General features: G+C 42.5%; 1 protein-coding gene across 1 annotated transcript; it reads right to left on the reverse strand.

The window, feature by feature from the left end:
• Positions 1 to 26,021, reverse strand: LOC108093603 (uncharacterized protein DDB_G0287625). Its single transcript, XM_017193729.2, has 6 exons — positions 25,193 to 26,021; positions 17,531 to 17,579; positions 15,916 to 16,051; positions 14,622 to 14,737; positions 12,492 to 14,423; positions 1 to 300 (listed from the first exon to the last, which is right to left on the reverse strand). Coding segments are annotated over exons 1-6 (2,535 nt in total). The 5' UTR covers positions 25,195 to 26,021.
• Positions 26,022 to 26,212: the final 191 nt, after the last annotated feature.

A 26,212-nucleotide genomic window follows, 5' to 3' on the forward strand; every position in this document is an offset into this window, starting at 1 on the left:
TCAACGCCGAGAGTCCGAGTCCAAGTTTGAGTCTGAGTCGGAGTCGGAGTCGGAGTCCAAGTCGAAGTCGAAGTCAATGTGGCGGTGCCCACCCATGTTGCCGCTGTCCATTGGCTTCTGCGGTGCATTCATTTGACAAACGCTGACAGCGGCGACAATGTCCCGTCCCAGCAGCAACATGAGCAACACGAGCGACACGAGCAACACGGGCAACATGAGCGGCACAACGGCAACATCAGCCGATTGCGGATGCAAGTGGCCATCGTTGGCGGCTATTGGTATTGCTTTCTGAAGAGCCAGCTATCGGGGGAAATGGGGGGAAGTCGCGGGGCAAACCGAAGCGAACTTGATTTCTTATTTGAATATTTATTTCTGGCGGCAGGGACGTTGTCTTCGGCGTCGCCATCGATCGTGACAATCGCCAACGCAAGTGCAAAACTCTTCACTTCATGTGTCGCTCTACATCGGGGCGGTCTTGGATCGCGATATGGTCCGCTACAGTTAGCCAATCGTGCGCTGCACAAACAGAAATCACAGAGGTCTTTCAGATAAATATATCCATCCACGAAGTCATTCAAAAATGATCTACTGTCTTTTAAACCACTTTGATATTAGGTTGCTTTCAAAATTGTTTCAAAACTAACTTTTGCTTTTCATCAAAGTAATTTGATTTTATTAAGTAACAACCTCTTTTGCGGCAGTGTACTTGGCCTATCATAGACGATTAAAATTGACGTTAGTGGAGTTGTGAACGCGTCGCTGCTTACACATCCCCCTCCAAAGTCCCGAAACCCCCCACGTCAACACTTTCTTTGGCTAAACGTTTTCATTATTTATGAATTTATCAATTTGTTGCTGCCGCTGCAGTTTGGCCCTGCAACTAGCGACTCTCATCGGCGACCATCGAGTTGCATCGTTTGGTTTGTTTGTTGTGGCCATTAGCGTCACTTGATCGGGGCTATAGGCCCCCCAATGCCTCTCCCCTCTCCCCACAACTCAACTTAATTTATTTCAAATTGTTGCGGCGCGTCATCAACTGCAAAACTATTTACCCAACTAATTTATGCAGATTTTTCAAAACGTTTCAACTTAGTTGAGGAGTGGGAAAGCGGAAAAGGGGGGTTGGCAAAGGGGTCAAGGGTTCAGGGAGGGGTAGTGAGGGGCTGATCACTAAAATCGGTTGATAATTGTCATTGACTGGAGGTTAAGTGAGGATTGAGTATCGATATTGCAATGGCAAGTGCAGTATAATTTAAAACTCTAATATGCAAGTGGTTAGTCAGAAGCTCTTCTAATTTGTTGTTTGTTTTCAATTTAGAATTAGTTATAGATATTCAAGGACCTCCGCTGAATGAAATTTTAACAGGAGTAAACTGACTGCATGGCGTGCCCTACATTCCTTATCCGAATCAGCAGCAGTTTGAATTTCAGGATAAATGCGTTCAAGGCTGCCCAATTACCGCCAGATATTAACGTACACGACATATATCATTGACATACATCTGACAATGGGCTGACACTTATTTGCTCTTGCGGCCTTTTGTTTCTGTTTATGGACACGCGATGCAGGTGCGGCAATTAAAACTCGGATCCATGCCAGTCGGGAGCCCTTGGCAGAACCGAACCGAGTCTGCCCAGTCTACCCAGTCTACCCAAAACCCCAAGTCGAACTCGGAGCCCAGAGCTAATGAGTCGAGTCAACTATTTGGCCACTCAATTAGCACACAGATGTTAATTTAGGACAGTCCAAACTTTGGCCCCTCTTGGGTGTGCTCGGAATGCGAACGCGGATCGTCATAAATACAGTAGAGCCTCCATAGCAAGGAAGGGCATCTGCTAGATTCCTAATAAGACCTAGTTCTTAAAATGTTTAAATAATAATCACTCTTTCGATTTTATATTAGCCAAAGAATAGTCATTGTATTCTTTTAATACCTTCAAAGTGCTTATTGCTTATATTTAATGCATACATGTTATATGTTACATTCCACTTATTGTGGCTGGACTGTAATAAACTCAGCGGCCAGTTGTTCGTTGACTTCTTCTAAATATTGGTGTCACTCGGGTTGACAGGAAGGCCACGAGACTTCCTCGCAGCCGGATTGCCGGAACATTTCCAGCGGAACAGCTATACTCCTCGTATAGCCGCATTTTGAGGATTGGTGGATTGCAACTGGCCCCGGGGCAACTCCCCACATTCTGGGTCTGCTTTCTTTGGCCGTGTGTATTCATTTCCAAGCACGTTGCGGTCAGGGTTGAGTTCCTGTCCTGCCTCGTCCTTTCTCGTCCTGGCCGATTTCAATTGAAAAACCGCAACCGCTGCAGGGCGATCCTTTGTTGCCGTCAACCGGAAGCCAAGTCCATGTCCAATGTCCTGTCCTCCGTCGACGGGCTTTTATTTAACATGACGCAACAGAATGGGCGAGAGAAAGGCCACAAATGTCCTGCCGAAGTCTGCTACCAAATCACCCCTCCGTTTCACCTTTCACCTTTTTCTGGCCGCCGGCGAAATTCTGGAACAACATTCGTCTCGTGATTCTGCGTTTTTCCCCTCCCTTCCCATTGTGACATTCTGCATAGAGATTTCTGCCTCATTAGTGACTTGAGGCCGCTTTAAACCAAAGGAAATCGAGCGGAAGAAAAACAGCTATTAGCTAAAAAAAGACAAGCGAAACGGAAGGAAATTGGCGATTTGATAGGCAATTAAGTTAGGGAAACGATTGCAGGCTCTCTTTCCCGAGGAAGGAAATAAGAACTTTAACAATCACAAAAATAAAACGTTATCTGGAGCTTATCAATCAAAAGGAAATTGCCAATTAAATACGACTTTACCTCAAAAAAAGAAATAATAATAAAAAACCAAGTGTATAAATAATTTAATAGCAGGGTAATTATCACATTAAGTATCTATTTATGATTAGTGAATCATATTCTTCTCGAGAACTTTAGCTTAACTTTAACATAAAACTCCCCAATTTACACCTCGATCACTGTCAAGTCACATCCGTCTTACGCATCTGGAATTCCCGATAAATCGAATATATTTCCTGCTGCTATCAACATTCCTCGATAAACTTTACACGATAAGGACATTCGCGGAAAAGGAAAGTAGGGTAATGAAATCATTTTTCAGGTATGTGGAAAAGCTAATCAGTCAAAAGGCCTGAAACCTTTAGGCATTTCCTTTAAGCAGCCATATATTTAGCCACTTTGTTGTTTATTTTTGGCCATGGCTTATCGCAGGAGCTATTTGGCAGTGGGAATGTTGGAGGGAAATAACCACTATCCGGTGCGAGTGATCTGTGATCAGTGATCGAGCGGCGACTGCGGATGTTTACACTTCGATTCGGTTATCGCCGCGAGAAGAACATGCGTTTCCAAAACCGAATAAAAAGTATTTCGCACTTGGCACAACCAATTATCGGCGGCGATAACCAGAAGTTGGTAGCCACTAGAGAACCGTGACCTACTACAAAGCCCCGGCAATCGCAGCCGTATGGTGCAATTGGTCAAAGGCGGCGCCTTTTGTGGCATTTACCGAGTACCGGAGGCATTAAGAGCCAGCAATCGTCCGAGGTCCCATTTAAGCCCCATTCGCCGGGCGTAAACAACCTGTAAGCCTCCGCGCAGGTTTACATATCGGACTGCAGGGAGCTGTACTAGGTATATGTCTATATATATCTATATCGGGTGAGAGGGAAAACCGGCACGATCTCAAGGCATGCCGGCGGACTCGAGGTTGTCAACTGGGTATTACAGCCGGGTCTTAGGAGTTCTCCAAAACAAAATAAACCCCAAATAAGATAAAAGTTCGGCTCGTTTCGTTTCCCGTTCAATTCCAGAAAAGCGTTTATCACGAGTTTTTCAGTCAACTATTTTGAGAATTTAAGGTTATAAGCGCGGGCTTATTTGAAAGCTAAAAATAAATGGTGTAATCTATTACGTCCTTTTTGCATTTACCAAATCAGATGATGAGCTGTTTTGAAACCCTAAAATATAATTGACCACACCATCTAAATATACTCATATTACCTTTTTGTTCACCGTTTTGACAACTCGTTTTATGAATGTCATGGCTAAATTTTATTGCAGTCTTTATATCACTAATTGGGTTTATGGCTGGACTGATCAGAACATTCCAAACGAGTGGCACTCGAGAAAGTCACGTGATATATGGAGCCCATAATAAGTAGCTGCACCAAAAATTGAAAATCCCATGGTTTATGGATCTTTCAAAGGCAATCGCCAAATGGCGTCATGTACTCTACTTTCTTTGTGCTCAAGTGGTCGCCCAGTTTGATTCGATTCCGTCACCTGAAAGACCTTGGGTAATCGGTTTTCTGAAGAGGAATGTAGTAATTTTTCCATTGAAAGCTATATAAAGCAAGAGCATTCCTATTGGCAACAAGATTCGGAGAAGGATCTGGTAACTTTTCCATTGAGGGGCGCCAACGGCTAATTGAATGGCTAATTGGTTTTATCAGCTGGAACTGGTGACATCACTTTCCACATCCTCTTGGGCGGTCATTAAGTCGCAATTGGGCCAAAATAAATACCTTCGTCTGACTATCACCTATCGATTAGAAATGCGACTTTATTAACATTAAGGGGGCCCGTTACGCAAACAAAACCTGGCCACTTTTATTGGCCTCCTTTTTGGTTTATCGTTGGCGAATCGTAAATACCTTTGCCATTAGCTGTTGTTTGTTTATGGAGGAAAGGCTCTCTCTGTTGCCGTGGTCAAGCCCTAGACTCCAGATTGGATTTTGTGGTGCTAGGTCAAGGCCAAGTTATCGCATATCCAGATATGCGCAAATGCGTTTGTCAAGCTTACTCGGCACATTCGATAGCCCATAAATACCTGATTGCTCACCCAGTTTAAGGAGGTGTTTTTGGTCAACCAGCAGTGATCACCAATGCGCTTATCAAAACGGAGTTTAATATGGGGACTTTTATGATAGCCAAGTACTAATATTTACCTTACTTTGTGGCAATAATTCACTTGATCCATTTAACGATGTGCTTTAACTACGTAGTGAAATTGAGAAGCGGGAAACCCCTTTTCAATGCCATTTTCGGATGTACTTGTTGAAGTACAAGTTCTCTTTGAGGGCTTCCGCAACTGCGTATTAGATTCGAAGCTAATCAGACATTCCATTTAGCCCTGACCATAGCAATTTGATTCCAGGAATTTACAGGCTAAAAATACAATTATCACCTATCGATTGAGGTGAGTCAGGAAGTGAAAAGATCGGAGGTGCGTCCGCTTAAATTCTATTACTTTTTTTAATCGGAGTGAACTAGGAATGCTAACTGAAATTTACAGATAACGGAGAACCGGTTAAATCCGGTTACTTTGGCTAATTGCGGACTTATCGACGCACTTAGAGCTTAACAATACAGAATTGTCCACTAAGTTGGTTTAGTGCCCGGCGGCAATAACACTCGAGTTGGGTTCACGTGGAGAGGTGTGTTCCGTTTGCCGGGGATTATGTCTTTATGGAGGCACATCCCTCACCCAAGAAGTTTACGAGCCGACAAATCAATCAACCGACCTTGGCGCTAGCCACAATTATCCGCAATTAGAGCCATAGATCAAAATCAAGTCAACGGGAAACGGAAGTCGGAGGCAGCTGTTAATTGGCTGTAGTCAATAAAAATCCGATGCTCAGTCTATCAATGGACAAATAAATCACTCGAATTACAAGGCATCGATCCTTTGATATTCGGCCGACTGGCAAAGGCACACGACGATCAGAGTCCTGAGCAAGGACATCAATGGAATTAAGTTTTACCAGGAAAATTACATACCTATTACCTGGCCCAGCAGTTGCAAAATGCCAAAGGCCTCAATTATGCACGGTCCGTCGCATAAATTGTCAATCCGTTGGACATTTGGGCCAAGTTGGAACCCGGCTTCTACCTGGTTCGCTCCCGTTATCGCCTCATCCCCCGTCGTCCTTTGTCGCATTGTCGCTGCCTTTGTGCAGCTCCCTTCTTCTCGACTTTTTTGCAACAGTTTTCCGAAGCAACTCCTGAGTCCAGATAGCTGGCTGCTATCTGAGGGCAGAAGTGTTTTATCTGGCCCTTTACTTTTTTACTTGTAATTGGCCACGCTGATAAGGAATCCGGGATTGGGTTTGGTTCGGTTAAGTCTTGGGTGGCAAGTGACCAAAAGGTTGGTAGGGGTTTGAATTTTTTAACTATGGTACAAATGTTTAGGGAATACCAAATTGCTTACAATTAAATTTGTTAAGCTACTACCAAAATAGATATGAAAATTATTTATTATTTAAAAAGAGAAATTTTATATAAAGCTTCTATGCTCTGTATGTATTTTGTCGATAACAAAAATTAGAAGACTTCTTCCAAGCTTCCTCACCCCTTATAAGTTCTCTCATTAAGACTCATTAGAGATCACCGAATCACAGCTTACAAATCATCAAAATCATGTCCAACACGCAAAGCCTATGACAACAACAGAAATGCATTTGGAAATTTACATTTTCAAGTGTGTAGCCACCAAAAAAGTTTGGAAAACCTTCTGGCTAACGAACTTTTACTACTTTCTAACTGGATCGCGGGAAAACAAAGTCCGCTCAGCAGTTGGTCGTGGGTGAGTCAAGGTTTATGCTAATTTCGTGCATTTCCCAACCAAAATTTACGGCTACATATTTTAGACACTTTATGTGGGGAAAATAGTCGGCGAATTCCGAAGGGCTGGCTGACTGTGCGACGAACTGACAGGAGGCGACAAAACATTTTGACATTTTCCCAGGCCGGCTCCTCCACAAGATTCCTGCCCCGTCGGGTTCCCTGAGATTTTTTTATTGAGAAAGCCATTAAATTTTAAATAATATTGGCGCGAGAAATTATTTAAAAATATTCTTTGCTTATTCAAATGCGCCGGTCCCCTGATTGACTGCCATGAAGTCATCAGCATTCAGCATTCGGCATTCAGCATCGGCGTCATGATCACGATCATCAAATTGATCGGCCCAATCAAGTTCTCAGGCGGGCGGCGAACAACAAAACCCCGATCGATTGGATCGATTGGATCCATTGGATCGATTGGAACCTGTGACACGGTCGAGTGCCGGGGACAAGTTTTTGAAGTTTGCTCCGGGTTATTGTTCGAGGGCGTCAATAGAACGGAATATTGACACCTCAGCGGAACGGGAGGGGGTCTGAAACTATCATATCGAGATTCTTCCCGTCCACCGATCAGGGAAAGACGGGATTTAATGGTGGACTCGCTGATGTAATTACCAATTCATATTCAAAACTGCTTTATTATACCACAAACTACGTCAAACTACGTCAGAATAGGTAAAGAGTTGGCTCAGTTTGGTAAAACAGGTATGTTTAACTTCTTTGACGCAGATGAAAATTATAAACAAATTAAAAAACAACTCCATTGATAAACAAATTAAAAATTTGCCTATAAATTATTAAAGAGCATACCCTTGTTTAACCTAAAAACCTACATAAACAACATTTAACATATTTCAATTAATAACATTCAGATGATCAGATATTTGATTCTTCATATTTCTCTCGAAATATATATATATATTTTTTTAAGCCTCCACACAGATTAAACTGGATTTCCGTTTTGGCGAGCCAAACAACACATTGTTCAAAAACCCTCTTTCCAATAAGAAGGTAACGGTTAACCAGGCAGCATATAACTCAAACTGAAAGCTTTTTACTTTATCTGATTAGGAGGTGAATAAATCAAAATGCCCCACACCTACCGAAGGGCTTTGGCCGAAACCTCTAAGCCGACTCGACCCAATCAAAAACGCATTAAAGCCAAAGGGCCGACAAATAAACAACAACAATTTGTCAAAGTGGCAACAACAATCAACGCCATTTAATTAGATGCCATTGATTAGGAGCGAAGGGAATGCGCATCTTCGAATGCATTTCTGTAATTTTTCTCCGCGGCTTTTCCCCGCTCATTTCCTACCACTTGAAAACTCGTCGAGCTTGACAAATTTGACAGGCCTGATTGAAAATGAAAAGTTGGACACAAAAAGGTGTTCGACAATAGAAAGGGGCCCCTTCCTCGCGAAGAATCATTAAAAGCCGAAGCTTTTCGGCCAACAAAAGATGGCCCAAACGGCCTGTAGTTTCGGACATTTGAAAGTCTGGGAGTTGGAAAGCAAATGTCAAGTAGGTGGCACTTTCAAAAAAAATAAAAATAAAATCGAACAGAAAAATCTCTGCGCGCCTGGGCTTTTCCCATTGCCTTCGATCGGCTTGTTGCAATGGGTGAGAATTTATGTAGATTTTTTTGCTGCCACCTGGGCAATTTGTCAAGCAGTTAAGTCTTTAGTCCATGAGGGATTGACAGGCGGGCTAACTATCTAGCCGGCTAGCCTCCGTTTCAATTTGGCTTCCACCTTGCCACCTTGCCTTGGCTGCAAAACCCCGGCCCAAACCGAGACTCTCTGATATTGTGTGAATATTTTATGTCTGTGACGCGGCTGCCACGTAAACAAGCCGCTTAGTTGTACAGTTTCTGCAATTGCTGCCACCTCCTTCCAGGTGGTGGCAAATATTTGAAATATTTTGGCAAAGTACAGGCAAATTGCCAAGGCAGGGGGCAATTTTTCAGAATTTAAATGTAAAATACGATGCATAAAGTCGATACGTAAAACACAAGAAGTAAACCAGTGCTCCATATCGAGTGCCTATTTTTTCTGGAACAACCCTAACTCATAAATGTTTATACTAATAAGCAGACACATATTAACTTCGCTTTGGGTAAGGATAAAACTAACAAATGTTAATTTACGTCTTTTCACTCTACATTTACCATTTACATAAGTCCCACCTGAGTTAATCGGTTGAAGTAGAACACGTTTAAAATTGGGAAAAACTGGGACATTAAAATGCTTAAAGACTTTAACCTACTTTAAACGGGGCGTTAAATACCTGAGCGTAAAGGAACAAAAAGAAAAGTAATAGAAAACGGAAAAGAAAATCGAAAAAAAAAACCGAAAACTTATCTTAGAACACAATGAGCTACTGACGAGCTGAACAGTTATGATTGTTTGCACAAGACACATACTAAGTGGACTGCCGGCGAAAACTGGCTTCGAAAAAGGTGCCAAAACCCGAGTTCTGCCAACTGCCAACAGCCAACTACCAACTGCAATGAGGAAGGTCAGTGTGCGGTTAATTACCGAAGCGGACCAAACCCAAAGCAAACAGTTGAAACAAACAAAGATTTTGCTCAGTGAAACTGATTTGAATATCAATAAAATGTTTAATCACGAGATCTCTGTAAATATAGTAAAAATAATCATGAATGGAATAATAAAATATATTTCAATAGAATCCCATTTTCTCGCAGTGCAGCTACAGATTCGCAATCCAAGTCGAAGTTGAAGGCGACGTCGAACTTAAAGTTAATGTCGAGGTGGGAGCAACAGTTAGCATTCCGTCAGTGCAAGTGGCACAGCAACAGATGGCCAAGAGTCTGGGCTAACTGTTTACCGCCGTTTTTACGATGGTCAAGTACTGATGAGGGGGCGGGGGGGAATTCCAGGGGGTTGGATGATGGGGGAGGAGTGCTGATGGGGCGAGGGCGTGGCCAAACATTGACAAATCATCTTGACACCTTGAGACTGTCATAAAAATGGGTTACGGACATGATTTGCAATGCAATAAACTTAATTGAGTGCGCGTCAGATTTTAATTTTAAACTCAGCCCCCGAAACCGGTTCGCCCCTCGCAATCATCGGAATTCCCACCCATCGGATCGTATATAGAATGCACAAAAAATTTCTACAACAGTATCGCGGAATAAGCCAAAAGAACGAGCTGGTTCTAAGGCGCGAAGTCGTAAAACGTTTTTTTGATGCCGTCATGGTACCCTTTCGATATTCGCTTTAACGATGCCATTAAAATCTCCGACATTGTTGTCGATATATAGAAGACAGATTCGTTTTTCGGGGATTTAGTTATTGCATTATAAAAAATCGTGTTAAGATTTTGTCGCCGTTTAAATGGCGCCAAATTGTTAATAAGCGTCGCATATTTCTTTTGGTCATCATTAACGCGCTTTCTGTGACTTTAGTGGCTTGCTATAAATATCATTATAATGGCCATAAATCGGAACTGATTTAATGGGCCAGCTGCTTACGTATTTGGCGAATATATCAGCTTTAGTCACCTGATACAAAGGGACCGTTTTTAAAAGACCTCAGACAATGATTTATAAATATTAATAACCTTGAGGAATAAAAAACCTATTTAGAATCGAAATATCGTAACATAAATTTATAGAATCATAATTATTCACAGCTTACCACATTTCTTTGTAAATCAAGTTTTATTGCAAATTAATTTTCCCATAGCAATCAGCTGTCTTGGATGCAACTTTTCCTTTATGCAAATTTATTTAATTTGCAACAATTAAATTAAGATGCAATCTAATCCCCCGTAATTGCCGCCTGTCGTCGGAGTTGGCTTAATACCCGCTTAAGCTGCACTTGAAAAATGGTTAAAAAATCAACATGAATACGAATGACTTCAAATGTGGGGAAGGGTATGAAGTCGGCAAGAGTGCGCTGGCATTTCCGTCACTAAAGCCGCGGCTTAAAATGTTTCTTCATTAGAATAAGTGTCATAAAAATAAACGCATAAAAACATCTCGCCGATACGGGGCCATAAGCGGATCTAATCATTTTCCCATAAACAGCCGGCGATGCTCAACTAAAATCTGCTTAAATTTCACCTGACACGCTAATTTGGCTAATAAACATTCGACAACAAAAAGTTAAGTTGAGCTGAGAAAAAAATGTAACCACAAAATTCAAATGAAATTTCGGAGGCGCCAAGCCAGAAACCACAAAAAATGTTTATACAAGAAAGTTATAAAATTGTATTCGATGTATACGAATATATCCACCGACATTCCAGCCAACTTTGTTCACGTTGTTCTTGCACTTGGGCTTGGGCTATAAATTAAACTCGAAACCAGTGAGCTATTTGCCGTTGAGTTATTTTGACGCCAAGCCGAGACGTATTCTAATGCAAATTTCGAATTTTATTTGTTTGGGTTTTTGATATTTCCCACTTCCTTCCCCCCACCACCAAAAAAACCTGCTGATCCACCCAGGAAAGGTGTAACATTTAAGTGCCGAGCGAAGCGTTAAACTTATGCGATGGGTGGGTCTAGTCATCTTTTTAAGTTTCTAGGAAAAAATTGAAAAACATGTTGCATGAATAATATTACAGGAAAAAGTTCCGGAACAAGCCTATGTAAATAAATCTTTTGATAGCCAAGAAGAAAGTACAATTTGCAAATGTGACAATGTTACAACCTTGAGAACATTTGTTGTTTCAATCATCTCTCTCCTTATAAACATAAAATTAAATTATCACACCTTAGATCATTGACCTTGGATCAAAAACCCATTTATCCAATGACGAATTCCCCGGCTAATACGCCAATGATTCTATCATCAATTCTACAAATAAAAGCCAAGCCGTGAGAGCATCTCGATAGCCTCGTAGACTGATCGCAGATCGCCGATCGCAGAGCGCCTTACAAAAGTGGCAAGTGCTTCGCGTATTTAAATTTATTGCTTAACAAATTTATTTTTTGTTAAACAAATTTATAAATTATTGCCGCGAGAGTATAATAAAATTTCATTAGCGGCATTTGCCGACTCCGAGTATCCGAGTGAATATCGGTCTAAGGCGTTGGCGTGGCGTGTTTCGTTTCGTTTGGATTCGTTTTGAGCTTTTTGGTTTTTCGCTTAGGGGCGCGATCGGCGAGCGCAGACCGGCGGCGCCAGTTGGCCAAGAGAGAGCTTTGTTTGGGCCAAATCTGTCGGACTGGACGGACAGCTGGTGGCTGGACACTTCAAGCGCAGGTTGCTGATAAATCCGATGTGGGGCCCGAAAAGCTAGCTAGCCAAATTTGCATGTGTCGCTGCGACACAGAAAACGCTGGTTAATTAATTTCAGACACGCCATACATCTCGGGTACTTTGCATAAATTAATATGAAATCTTTATTTATGATTTATGCGGTGTCAACATGGTCCGGACATCTATCAAATAGTTTCCACCGATCGCTGGATTTCTGTACGCACAAAAGAAGATGTGATGGAAATATTCGAAAATCGCCCACGCGTTTTGCACGCGACTTTGCGGCGACTTTGGCCGCCAGATAATAATAATAATTTATTGTTATCCGAACCGATTGAGGTCAGGCAGTCAGGAGATTTACACATTGTCACATTGTTGTAGATTCTTATCAATTGTTACACGATTTTCGAATTAATTTTTGATTCATTCGATTTTTACGATTTGCTGGAATGCGCATTTTGAATGTTCGAATTGGGTGACCACAAAAATCTGAATATGTGGCCATCGGATGTTTCCGGATTGCGAGATGATCTTGGGAAGATATTTCCACAGGCTAGAGAAGATTATAAAATGCTGAAAATGATCAAAGAGTCCCCCCACTATTTTCGAAATAAATATTGCATGTTTGTATTGTACTATATGTGTTTCATATTTATTATTTTGAATTCGTATCGTTTCATCGTCATTCGCAAATTGCTCATTGTAATTACTATTATGGTTATTGTTTGTCAGCAGCCCACTATCATTACCATTATGATTCTGATTATCGTTAACAACATTAATATTTTCGTTAGGGTTATCAATATTAAGTTGTTGCTGCTGCTGCTCGTCGTGTTGCCGTTGCTGTTGCTGTTGCAGTTGCAACTTCTGCAGGCCACGAAGGAGTTTCTTTAGAACTAGCTCCTCGTGCTCCTCGTCGTTCGGATAGCTATCGTCGATTATATTATTAGCATCAATATGATTGCGATTCTCCACGACAGTCTCGCCAACTGTCTCCCCCTCACCTTCACCTCCGCTCACTGATGTCCCAACTTGGCTGGCAGTCGAAACAGGGTCAATTCGATCGTTTAGTTGCTTAAGATTATTGTCAATATTCTGATTGAACGCGCTGTGGCTATGGCTATTGCTATTGCTATTGCTATCGCTATCGCTATGGCTAGGGCTATGGCTATTTGGACTATCGAACTTAGGGCTATCGTCTAAACTACTAGAATCAGTCGTGCTACTTTTAGTATTCAAATTATAATGCTCGTTACTGTACAAGTAGTTGTAGTTTTTTGGCAAGGCAGGTATTGCATGATTAACATTAGCGCTATTACTATCAATTAGTAGGTTTAGGTTTAAGTTTAAGTTACTATTACTATTAACATAGGCTTTTGAGTATTCGTTTGTGTGTGGTGGCTCGTCCTGCTGCTGCAGCTGCCGCTGCGAGGGTAGCTCCACCAGTTGCATATCGGCAGCGGGCGGGCTGCTGTTGCCCCTCACTCCCGCTGCACCACCACCACCTGTGGCACCACCACCAGTGGCACCACCTGTTGCCGCCGTCGAGCGTTTTCGCCTGTCCCGCTTGCGACGACTGGCGGCCATGATGGCCACCAGATTGAAGGCGCTCGGCGCCAACGAGGCGGCCGTGGCGGTCAAGGCCGTCGAGGAGAAGGACGTCGAGGAGGAGGAGGACGAGGCCGAGGAGGCGGCCTTGGGCAGGTGCTCCGCCCGCTCCCTCTCCCGCTCCCGCTCGCCCGCCTCCCGCTGCTCCTGCTCCCACAGCTCCCGCTGCAACTTGTGTTGCTGCCGCTCCAAGCGGCGACGGCGGCGGCGCTCCATCGCGGTGGCATTGTTGTGGTGATGGCGCACCACCAGATTCTTGGGCTGCGGATGGGCCATCACACCCACTGCGCCATGTGGCCGGTGGCGACGGCGATGCTGCTGTTGCTGCGGCAACTGTTGCTTTTGTTGCAACCTATGGCGGCGTTGTTGCTTGCGATTCCTCTGCAGGATCACCTGCTCTTGCAGGTTCAGCTCAATATTGTTGTTGCTATTGGCTTGGTTGTAGGACTTAAGGCTATTGCTGTTGCTCAATTCTTCAGGGATGTTGCTCTTGGTACTATCGCTATTAATACTTGTTGGGCGACGCGACTTTGAACGCGCGCGTTTTGTGACCGCCATTGGGCTTACTGTTGTTGTTGTTGATTTTGTTGTGGTTGTTGTTGTTGTTGTGGAGCTGATTTTGGTAGTACTGGGTGGTGTTGTTGTTGTTGTGGTTGATGTGGTTGTGGTGGTGCTGGTGGTGGTGGTGGCGGCCTTGTGTTTCTCCGAAACTTTCGAAAGGATTCCGCTGAACTTCTGCTCATCCGCAAGAAAGAAGGAGAATATGGCCTTCTCCATCACTCGCGGCTTGGCCAAATCCTTTGGGCCAATTTGCCGAAAGTTGCCCTTGAACCCCAAACGAAGTGACGGATTGTAGGCGCTGGTGTATTCGTGATAGCCACCAACCATCCTCTCCCTGAATTGACAGTCCTTTGTGGCGTTTTTCTGGAAATAATAAAAAAAAAATAATCGATCCTAAGTTAGTTGGTTGTGAGCATTATTTAAAATGTAGCAAATCCACTTTAATAGGTAAGTTATTAAAAGATTAACTACAAATATATTTCTGTTGAAATCTAGATCTTTTAATTGATTATTAAAGTTATGGATTATAGAAATCCCATGATTGCATCTGCGAAAACTCACCTTTCCAACAAGTCTGCCTTGATGGAAGCACAGATAGTAGTTTACATCCGCCGCATAGATGGTCAACTTGAAGTCCGAGCTCAGCACATCGTTGACACCTTCCATCGTGAAGTATTCTAAAGGAGAGACATAAGAAATCCGAAATTTAATTAATTATTGGCAAACAAACACAGGCGACGGCTATTGTGTAAATATTTAATGAAACTGGAACTGGAACCACTTGAGGCGCATACAGATAACCCAATTAATTGAAAGGTTTTCGATAAAGTTATGAAGGGGCTTTCGATTAGAATGAAACTATATGGAGCATTTAATGAAATCAATTACCGGCGCTGAGTCGTTGAACTCCCTCCTGGCGAAAGAGTTTAACCCTGAAAAGCGCCTAAGCCCGATAATTCCGAGCGATTTGGCTGGAGTTTCGGTTTGGATTTGGGTCTTGGGTCTTGGGGGAAGACCTTCGAAGACCCAGCATATCGATCAAACTGCCTCCGAATCACCTGCACTCCGATAAGATAAAAAGCCGAGCTGACAATTTGTTTCCGTTTTTGTTTTCTTTAGAATTGTGGCTTAATTTACGCATAAGGGCGGTGGATCGGTAAAAGTCCCTTCTGACTTATCAATGACGCAAGACGGCGCCCGATTTTGTCACTTTCGCTCAGCCATCAACCCACAATGTGCAGCGAGGGCTGCTCGTGAACTTCAGAACTCCGCAGCTGGGAAACCGCAGCAAATGAATTCCGAATAAATTAAGAGCGGCTGGGCAAAAAAAAAAAAAAAAACAGAGAAAACAAAACAAAACCGCAATGGGCGCCGCTCGAGGCGGTTCATAACATCAATCAAATATTAAATTACCAATAATTTAATTAAGCACACAATATGCACAGCCACAGACGAAGACCCAGACCCAGACAGAGTTCAAACTGTACAGTCGGAATTGGCTATCTTGGACTTGTTTTCAAATATGTAGTTTTTCATATATAAGTTTTAATTATATATTAAATGTGACAAATCCTATTGTTAACTTCTAAGAAACCCATTTAAATGAGAATAAATTCTTTTATACTTGAATATTTTTTCACTTTAAGGAATACATACTTTATCTCTAAAGATACGCATCTGAAAGTACTTGTATAAATGCCAATTTAATTTAAATGCCAATGGCAATTGACGAACGCGAGTTCGCATGAGTAATGCCTGTCTCAGTTCGGTTCCAGTTGGGAATGTTTAATATTTTCCTAAAGCTACATATAGTACACACTCGTATAGTATAGGGAATATTTGGAAGAGTACTTACGATATGTTAGCAATATGTTCGCGGCGGTCACTTTGCCGTGCGAATTGATGTTCAGCGCACGTTCCTTGTTCTTCAATGTTAAAACATAGCGTGTTTTCGCGGCGCATGTTGGCATCGCCAGAACAACCACAGCAACCTGCAAAGGGAAGAGAGAGAGAACTTCGATTAATGGCCGATTCATCTGCATTACAGCCACATCTGGCGACTAATCCCGCCCAACGGAACCCTTTTTGCCCCATAAATTCCCATTAATACGATGAGCTTTTTATTACACCGCCCCGCACATGCGACACGAAGTTTTTATGGTCAAAGTTGAGCCCACTGGCCGGCCAACTGTCCATTAGCCGGGTTATGGTAGTCCAGGTAATTGGTTTCTCAATGGGATCTGTTGTCCTAAGCTTTGACATTCTGCAGATAATCGGACAACCGGCGACTGCGTTCCCATGCATTTAAATTGGCGAGGAGCAGGTTACAGCGAAATGGAATTTAATTGCTTGCGAACTGTAGGATTGCGGAAGGGATTAAGAGAACAACTGGATTTTTCTGGAGATTACTGGAGGTGGTATTTTTAACCTGAGAAATGCGGGTTCCCGAATAGTATTTCACCACCTGACACGTGTGTTCTCCATGGCTCTAATCACGGCACGTTTTCGACCTTTGATCAATCGAATTTCGACGCACCACTCGAATGATATCACAACTATCATTCGATAAAGAAAAAATGCAAATCAGCAAAATAATGCGCTAGGCATATGACATATATAGCGTGGTGAGTGTAAATCGAGTATTTATCGGGGCTTAGATCATACATCAAATCGTTCATAAGGCCTATTTACCGCACGGCCCCAAGAACCGCCAGTAAGCATTATTAGCTATTTATGGGGGAATGGCCGAAAATAACGCAGGACTTTCGGCAGAGGGCTTAAAAGGTCTTTCGGGTGGTAAGCGATCGGTTTTTTGGACACAAGCCAAAACAAATTGACCTAAGCACGGAGATCGAAGCGTGCCGATCGATTTATCGGGGCTTAAGCAATCTATTCGAGCTCCCCAACTTGTTGACATTCCTCGTGTTTCTCATCTTTGAGTTGACGTTGACACAATGTCAGTTTTCCAGATACAAAGACGGATGGGGGGAGAGAGGCCTTCTGTTTGCACTTCCAAAAAACAGAAAAAAAAAAAACAAAATAAAGTAGAGAATGCCTTGCGACCTTTTCCATAGTTCAATGACGTTCCTCGGCGTGTATGTGTAACAATCTTAATAATAATTATTATTATTTTTTATGGGCCGCCTCGAGTGGAGAGACCCCACAAAACCGAGAGCCACTCCAATGTACACACGCTCCCCATATCAAAACTCCGAATGGCTTCGCCCCCCACTCCGATTTCGATTACACACACTCAATCTCTCGAACTTATGAAAATATATTTTGACATTTCTCAAGATAATTATTCAGAGTGTGTTGAAAACAAGGCGGCTTTCGATCGAGATTGAAGATCTCCAGATGGTTTTTCGCCCAGCCAAAATCCGAAATTGGAACAAGGCTTTGGCTTTAGAGTTCTTGGGCAATAGTTCATGTAAATTATGCTAACTATTCATAACCCATAAAATACTTACCATCAGTATAAAAATAGTCCTGACATTGGGCAGCGTGAACTGTAGTAACCTGCAAGTAGGCGAAAAATAATCGAAATGAGTATTCAGCATTCAGTAGTATAGTATTCAGAGAAAAATTACGCTAGCCACTATAAATAAAGAGTTGAGAGTGATTCAAAGGAGACACATTTGCATAAATCTTACAGATTATTATTAATGATTATTATTGGTTTTATTGATTTGTTTTCAACTTTATTCGTCTCGTTTTGTTTTGTTTGCCGAGACGGACTTCCGTCTTAAACAACAATTAAGTCATTTTACTGCCGACGAGATCGTGAGATCTTTAAATGTGTATTTAAATAAAAAATGCGAGACGAGTCCATCGGATTTCCATGAAGAGCCCTTCCAGCGGCTCTGGCTGTGGCTCAATGTCACCCCATCACAAGTGACCACAAGTGGCCACTCGGAAAACGCCAGAGAGAAATGTGCTTTACTATATTTTATTTTTTGCCTCTTATTTTATCGATTCGGGCGAACAAGTCTTGCCATATTTTTTGCACTTTCCGCACTGCATATTCTGTTTCACGAGCAACTAATCCCCGGGACCAAAAGGTCATTGATTTCAGCTTAGCACTGAACTGAACTGAACTACAAAAACCAGCGGACAAGAACAGAACTCAAGACCCAGAAGGGTAGTTTCTTGAGTCGAAGGTCTCTCTGTTTTGCGCTTGAAAAGTGAAAACGCAAAGAATCGAGCCCAAGAAATCAATATACGGCGACCGAGAGTCAAAAGTTAAAAAAGCCCCCGGAGGAGGCGAATTTGCATTGCCTGCAATCCCGGCTCCGAATCCCTAACCCTCTCAGTAGGAAGTCCAAAAAAAGGAAAAGAAATAAGACCAAAACAAAACCCAGCCAAATCAAATGCCTGGTGGCGTGCGATTTTTATCATTTTTCAATTTCACAGCAGACAATAAAGTTCATTTGAAATGTGCAAACACACTCGGCCATTCTAAACGAAATTTCACAATGCCCGTCGAAAGAACAACATTTTTTCAAACGTTTTTATTATTTTCTTTGGTTATTCTTCTTATTTTGCCTTTGCAGGCAATTAAATCGGTTTGACGCTTTCGCAATTTATGCTAAGCTGGCTCTTTCTGTAAATTATGGAACCGCTTTTTCAGCCGATGCCGAAGCTACTTCTGCTGACAGATCAATAAGGTTGGCTTACGAAATTTCAACTAGCTCGGGTAGTTAGACAAAGGGAAAAGCCCTTTTTGTGGGCTGGCAACCGCAGAAAAGGAAAAAACCGAAATTGAAATTGAAACCGAAACTTCAAAAGTTCAGGAGTTCTCTAAGACCAGACAAAAGGCCCAACGCATGAACAGCGTTTGTACAGGCAGAAAAATATAACATTTGATTTATAAGAAATGATTTCAGAATATAACTATTCATGAAATTAAAGCTCGGAAAGTTTACTTCTTCAAATGGCTGCTGTTTAATGGGTGTATTTAAATGAAATCTCTTCGATAAAAGCAATTATTTTGCGCTGTGCACGAGCGGTTCCCATGTATGTAACTCGATACCGCTTCTATGGGCAGTCGCCTCTGTCTGTGCTTCACTTTTGTTCGCTTCTGCAACTCATAATTACCTTATTTGGTATGCAGACAGGAGCCCAGAACCCAGAACGGAGCCACAAGGGTCTCTGCAGTTTCCTCGCTCGGCTTACGCAATGTCTAAGGGCCCTGTACCCCAAATGTGCCCTGAATACCGAATGCCTGGCAATAGTTTTGGATTGGGAATAAGTTTTCCTTTCGCTACGTGCTCACATTTTTTTCTACTTTTCCATTTCGATTGGGACCACCCGAACGAGGAGCTTTCATTCATTCACGGGGCAGCAACGTCACAGTGAAACCTCCTTTCGTAATGTCTACGTCACAGCGAACACATTTGAAATGTGCAATCTAATCGCCGGCGACATTTTCAGGCCTTTAATTAGTTTGTCCACTCGATGGTGCTGGCTTTTGGCTGTCGGCCCCCAGCACATATAAATCTGGAAATTAAAATTAAACTCCAAGTGTTTCGCCCCGATCGCATCGATCGATAATACTCGTATGCTAACCACCAGGTCTTTTCAATCCCATCCGATCGGAATCGAAATCGAATCGAATCGGAATTGGAATCGAATGGAAACTAGTTTGGGCCTCGAGTTGAATCTCGAGAACGGGGCACGTGTTGCCATCTGGACTTTAACACTTTAACACTTGTTGCTTCCAACTCGCAAATGGCCGCATAATTGCGCTCGTACTTTGTATTTATTTAAACAATATAAAATGGCATCTGCGGAATGCGCGATTAGATTAGGCCGCAAGTATTTGGACAGAAAAATGAATTGGCAGAAAGATTTGGCAGATAGGCCAAAGTGATAGCATTGAACTCTGATTGCGGGCACGTGTTCTTGGTAATCCATCAAGTAATTAAGGTCCTGTAACTGCCGATTTTCCCTGCCAACTGCCACGTGTTGTGGTGTGAAATTCAGCGCTGTCAATTGTGCGTATGATTCTGATTGAGCTCGTGATGATTATATAGATGATGATGATGTTGGCCACCCTATATTGTATTTTTTTCTACTTTTTTTCGTCGGCCTGCCCTGCTGCACTTAATGCAATTTTTTGCCTTTGTTTTAAGGGGTGGCTCGCAGGGAACTGGCTGTTACTTAATACTCTTACATCATCCACCTTGCGCTTTTCGCCGAGCCGAGCAACCCCCGAAACCCCTCGGAACCCCGTCCAAATCCCCGATATTCTCCGGCTGCAACTGCAACTTTTTACGTGTTTGCCCTGTCCCGTTCCGTTCCCGTCTTAATGAAGTTCCAGCCGAAAGGGATGGATACACACACAACACACAGCACACACTATGTGTGTGCACAAGTACTCAACTGACTTTGACAGTTGCCAGTTTTGTGTTGCCATTGTTTTTGCAGCAGGGCGCCGAGCTGGTGGGCATTATATGAAAATATTTATATAATGCACATAATGCACAGCAGCAACTGCGGTTGCAACTGCAACAGGCAGTGGGAGTTGGGATCGGATTCCCACTCGGATTCGGATTTGGAATGTGAAGTATGTATTTCAATGCGACTCGAGAAGTAGAACAATATGCAAATCCGATCGGGCGACGCCAAGAGTTGCGGAGTATAATAAACAATAAAAGCTCTTTGAAAATGTTGCAAAGTTTCCTAAGATATTTATTTAATTTCCCTACATTTTCTTGGCCAATTTCCAGACTACTTTAATTAAAACTTAAGACTTAAGACGCAAGATTTCCGTTGGCAGGGCAAAAACTTTGCATACTTTTGGCATCAAGAGGGCTCTCTCCAGCAGCCATCGCTCGTTTGCCCCTCTTGGCCCAGAACCTCTTGAACTTGGAGCCGCCAAAGCAACGCCCCAAATATAATAGAACAGGGAGCACCACCACCACCATGGCAATGGGAATGGGAATGGGAACGAGAGTCCGTGAGAGTTCAGTGTACCCCAGCGATAAGCTAATGTTGTTTTCAGACTGTTCAGTAGATATATAGAGGAGAACGGAACGAATCGGTGGATGTCAAGGCTGCGGGGGAGATGCCGGAATTGCTGGAATGCTGAAAAAGTTGACGTGCCGCCACACAAATCTCGCCTCATTAGCAAGCCGCCCCTATCACCTTTGACTGCACTGAGAAAAAATGGGTTTACCTTTTAAGAAACTCTGAATACCCATTAAATTGTTATAAGATAGATGGTTCCATGATTCATTTGCAGAATCCTCTGTAATTCCAATTTGCGAATATAATTAATGATTATAGGTAAGAGATATTTCTCGCCGTGTTACCACCCCCTTTGTTCCCCCCTCCCACTTTAATCCCACCAATGAGGGGTTGTATCTAATGCGATTTTCGCCACCGGGACAGCTGCACCGACGGAGGTGATAAGCGGCTTTCGGCGCTGCTCTCAGCCCTTTTGATAAGTCCGGGCTACTTAAGTGGCAGCAAATACATATACTTTGTTGAGCATTCAGCAACTTTCCCAAAGTGTCAACACGCCGTCCCAGACGGAGCGAGCGGGATGGGGATAGCGCGGCAGAAAGAGACGGACGATGGCGACGAAATCAATGGGACGATGGCGAGTTTAAGGCAAACATGGCAAGTGCATCCATTGAATTTGTCTAGGGACTGCGAGTTGCGGGCTACTCAAATATGACACCTTTTGCTGGAAGTAAATAATAATTGCCTTGCACCTGAACTGGGAACTGAGAACTGAAAACTGGGAACTCAGAATTGGGAACTGAGAGCTGGCAACTGGGAACTGGTAACTCGGTTTCCATTCCGTCTAAATGGCCGGCTTAAATGGCTAAGCAAATACATTTGATACGGTTCCGCTGGGGATTCAATCGATATATCGAAATCGGGCGCCTTATCAGCGGTTATGGTTCCATAAAATAAAAAGCCAGTTTTACATTACTGTAAATATCTGATAGCAGGCGATAGAGTGTTGCCAATAAATCACCCAGACAATAAAAGCGAAAAGATAAATCAATCGCTAAGCTGATTAGTGCTTGGGGATTCAGAGAAACCCCAACGAAACTTTCTAATTCATCAAAATCTCCCATCGATGCGCTTTATCTCCGATGATTTTTCCCTCTTTTCGTGGGACCTCAAAAAGTGGGTGTGTGGCATTTACGAAACACTGTCCAAACAATGACAACACCAACTTACCAACAAAACAACCAATGGCCAGCATTGTGGGTCAGGTGCAACGGCAATCGTGTGCAATGCAAATATTTGGCATAAATTCGAACAATTAATCGTCGCTCTCTGTCGCTCCGCAAATATTTCAAATTGCCGTCAAAGAAAGCGAACTTATCAGCGTGGAAAACTTCATCGAGTTGTAAAAGCCCCCGCAAAGCGTAGTAAACCTTTTTTTGTGGAGCCCTTTGAGGGGTCGAGCCGTTTGGGGGGAGGGGCTTTTCTGATAGGGCTTCGCCAGTTCTGTGCGAAAAAGCAAAACAAACTATAAACACTTGACGGCCGCATGGTTCTTTTTTGGCGCATTGTTATTATTTTGTATGCATACAGACATGTGTATATATATAGTATAGTGTGGGGAGATATAACTACGCGTAGTACGCCGTGGCGTATATTTTGAACGTGTTCCACGCCGATAAGATAGTGACGAACTCGTTTTTTATTTTCAGCCGGGAGAACTTGGCCGTCGGCTCAGATCAGGGGTTTATTGGGGTTAGCTTGGCCAGATCTTGGCCACTTAGTCACTTCGTCACTGGCATTGAGTCGGCCATAAAGGCATAAAGCCGAGCAGACCGAAAATCGATTGCGAATCGGAGATCGCCAAAAGCCAATCGAGATATCCGTGGCGTGTGGTAGACTCCTATTCCCGGTCTTATCGGCTCGAGAACTCCACTACTCTCAGGTTCAACCCGCTGCAATCCAGACGGAATTAAATCAAACAGGTGGAATGGAAGAGAAGTGACTCTGGAATGCCCTTACCAAATTCCACACGCTGTAAAGTGATAACAGCAAACAAAACGAACTAAGATGCGAATTTGCCGTCGGCTTGCGGTGTATATAAACTCTGATCTCAGCTGTCTATAAGACTAATATTGATATGCCCTGCAAGCTCGACATCATCCTCTTATCTCCTAAAAACTGCAGGGCACCGAGGAACGTGCTTTCCCAGTGCTGATTTTCGATTTCTGCCTCTGGCGTCATATGTTTGGGGACCCAATTATTTAAGCCACTTTTATTTTTCGCAACCCACTCCCTGTGTACAGCTTTTTTCATCCGCGCGTAACCTAATTATAAACCTGGATGTGACATTGTTTTCATTTAGCGGCTTTAGACGCCAACAAACTTTTGTTGGTCTGGTGATTCCCAAAAACTTTCGTACACTTTACATGAGCGCACTGTGAACCTTTTAGAGTAAACCAGGAACTTGACACGTTTAATGATAATTCAATATTTTTAATAGCAATTAGCATAATCGGGTTCAGTGCGTTCTACGAATTACATGTAGTATACCTTACAAATACATGTACTCGGTGAACTTGTTGATTTTCCGACAAGTCATACCAGCTAAATAGTGAAGTTTACTTGGCCAAGGCTGTCTGAACTCCATGAACGGCAACAAATGAGGCGAGATTCGGTTTCTGGGCTCCTCGATTGCATTAATCAAAGCTGCAGAAAAATATGTGCCAAGTCACATGTGTATTTATGGTGTTTTTGGCATTCGAGCTCGTGCCTCTGGCCAAATCGTAAATCTCAATAAAAATCTCGAGGGCCTAGATTAATGTGAGTATTTCGAGGGGTTCCGTTCGATGATCTACTCCTAATGGATCTTCTTTTCCACCTCTGCTTTTCGTGCTTATCAATCGATTTTAGGCCAAGCCCGTGAATTGTGTCTCGAGTGCTATCTCAAAGAATTTCCGTTTAATTAATAAAAGAAGCGAACAAATTCGAATTATCAAATCAAATACTGTCTATTTTTACAAGAAAACGCGTTTGGGTCTTATCGTCTTTCGAGAATATTTTCGGTGGGGCGTGGCTTATGCACTGTTTGCCTTGTGAAATGTTGAACTTGTTTATGATTCGGAAATCGGGCGGGGGACTGCGATCGAGATTAGGCACAATTACTCTGAATTAGTCGGTATTAAAGGACTTAGCTCCGTTTAGTTTTCCGTGCGAGTTGTGCGAGCGATTTTAGCGGAGGGTTGGCGCGTTTGCAATTGATTTATAACTCAGGTAAATGTCCTGAGATCAGAGCACGCCACAAACCCTCGAAAGTTTTTCGAAAAAGGGGTTGTACACACACAGGAGCACACAAGCTGATTTATCCTGACAGCTTGCATGTGTTGGTGCCATAACAAGTTATAAACGGCAATTATGGACCTGAACCTGAACCTGAAACAGAAACAGAAACACAAACTGAAACTAAAACTGAAACTGAAACCGAGACTCGGACTCGAACTCAGACTCAAAATCAACTTGGTCTTCGGCACATTCATATTTCTTGTCTCGAACATATAATTGTGCTTTTTATGTGTGTTTGGAAATTGTTTTTTAAGTGAAATTGCGTTGCGCCTGATAAACAGCCCTCCGTTTATTATATATATTATTTTTTATAGTTGCGTCTGTGTTTGTGTGGAAATTGTGCGAAAAATAAAGGGAGCGAGGAACACAGGTCATGGTATTTGCGAATTATTCCTTTGATTGCGTACGGTTTGCCTTCGGTTTTTGGTTTTCGGTTTGGGATATGGCGTGTTCCACTCTCTTCCCTTCGCACGTGGTTTAAGGATTTTCCCCTTTTCAGCTTAAAACAACATCAAGGATTTATGCCCACAAAAAACTATAAACGAAATTGTATGACTAACACATTTGTATTTCGATGAAAGGATCTGATGATTTTTACAACACCATATTTTTGCTGATATTATCTTTTTATAAGCTTTTCCTGAAAGCATGAGTCTAAATTTCTTTGGAGCGATTTTTATTCGCTTGCCTATTTTTATTCATTTATCAAAACCATATAACATTTCCTTTGAATACTCGCAAATAAAATTAGTGTGTGGCTATCGTAATGTGCGGATTTTAGGGAATTCATATCTATCATTTTATTAATTATATTCAACACTTACATCGTATACTTCTGGCCGCATTGTAGCCCCCAAATTTAAGGGTATAAATTATAATCCAACATGGGTTTGTGCGTAGTATCGTCGCGAGTCTATCATTTGACTGACGAAAGAGTTTTGTTTTCTGCTGATTTTGGCAAAGTCCGAGCGGAAATTCAGAAATCAGAATTCATACGAACTCGAATATGCATAATAGTGTTCACTGCGAGTCGGAATCTGATACTTTGGGACAGAATTGCAGCGTTGAAAATTTACAATTACACCGCAAAAAAATGCAATCAAATCCGGGCGTGTAACTCTGTTTTTGTTTTTTATTCCGATTTCTTGCAATTTGCTTTTCGTCAACCGCACTCTGTGTACTTTCAATATTTCGCCTTGGTTTGCGTATTTAATTACTTTTGATTAACAATATGTAATTGGTTGTTATAAATATATTATTATTCGGTGTATATATACTTGTATGGTATTGCACTTTTGTCAACAGCGACGCAACAACGACACGATATTTAGTTGTATTTATTCGAATATAGATTTTGGGTATTATCGCGTTGCACAAATTTGATTTATTTGCGGGAACTTCTTGCACTGTCACTGGGGCACTCGAAAATATATTTTTCAACTGGTTTTGGGTGTGCGATTTTTAAAACAAAATCAGTATCTGTGTAGCAATGTAGCAATGCACTTTTCACCTCTGGCTAATTTCTCGAACTGAATCGGTTGGCTTTGTGGCTTTGGGTTTTGGGCTTGGAATTTTTCAAAAATATTTTCCAAGGCATTTGTTGCTGGATACTGGCTTTGGTTATCCGTTGGTTTCGCTGGCAGCGATCTTTAACCGTCGAAAGGTGAAAAGAAACTGAATCTGAATCTGAGAGTCGTCGAACGTGGAGCTATAGCGTTTGTCGTCGCTACGAACCGAACCGAAATGTTCGGCTCGCCGCACAGTGGTCGAAAATGCCTGTTTTGCGGCAAAATGTTAATATGTTCTTAGACAAGAAACATGTAGAAACAAACTTGACATGATGG

This window comes from Drosophila ficusphila, unplaced genomic scaffold (assembly GCF_018152265.1).
Source record: "Drosophila ficusphila isolate 14025-0441.05 unplaced genomic scaffold, ASM1815226v1 contig_414, whole genome shotgun sequence".
Classification (NCBI taxonomy): domain Eukaryota; kingdom Metazoa; phylum Arthropoda; class Insecta; order Diptera; family Drosophilidae; genus Drosophila; species Drosophila ficusphila.

Excerpts from the sequence above, each read along its gene's own strand:
- LOC108093603 (XM_017193729.2), bottom strand. Across the intron at positions 16,052-17,530 it reads GGACTATTTTTATACTGATG|GTTGCTGTGGTTGTTCTGGC; the intron begins GTAAGTATTTTA and ends TTCCCTTTGCAG. Across the intron at positions 14,424-14,621 it reads AAGGCAGACTTGTTGGAAAG|AAAAACGCCACAAAGGACTG; the intron begins GTGAGTTTTCGC and ends TATTATTTCCAG.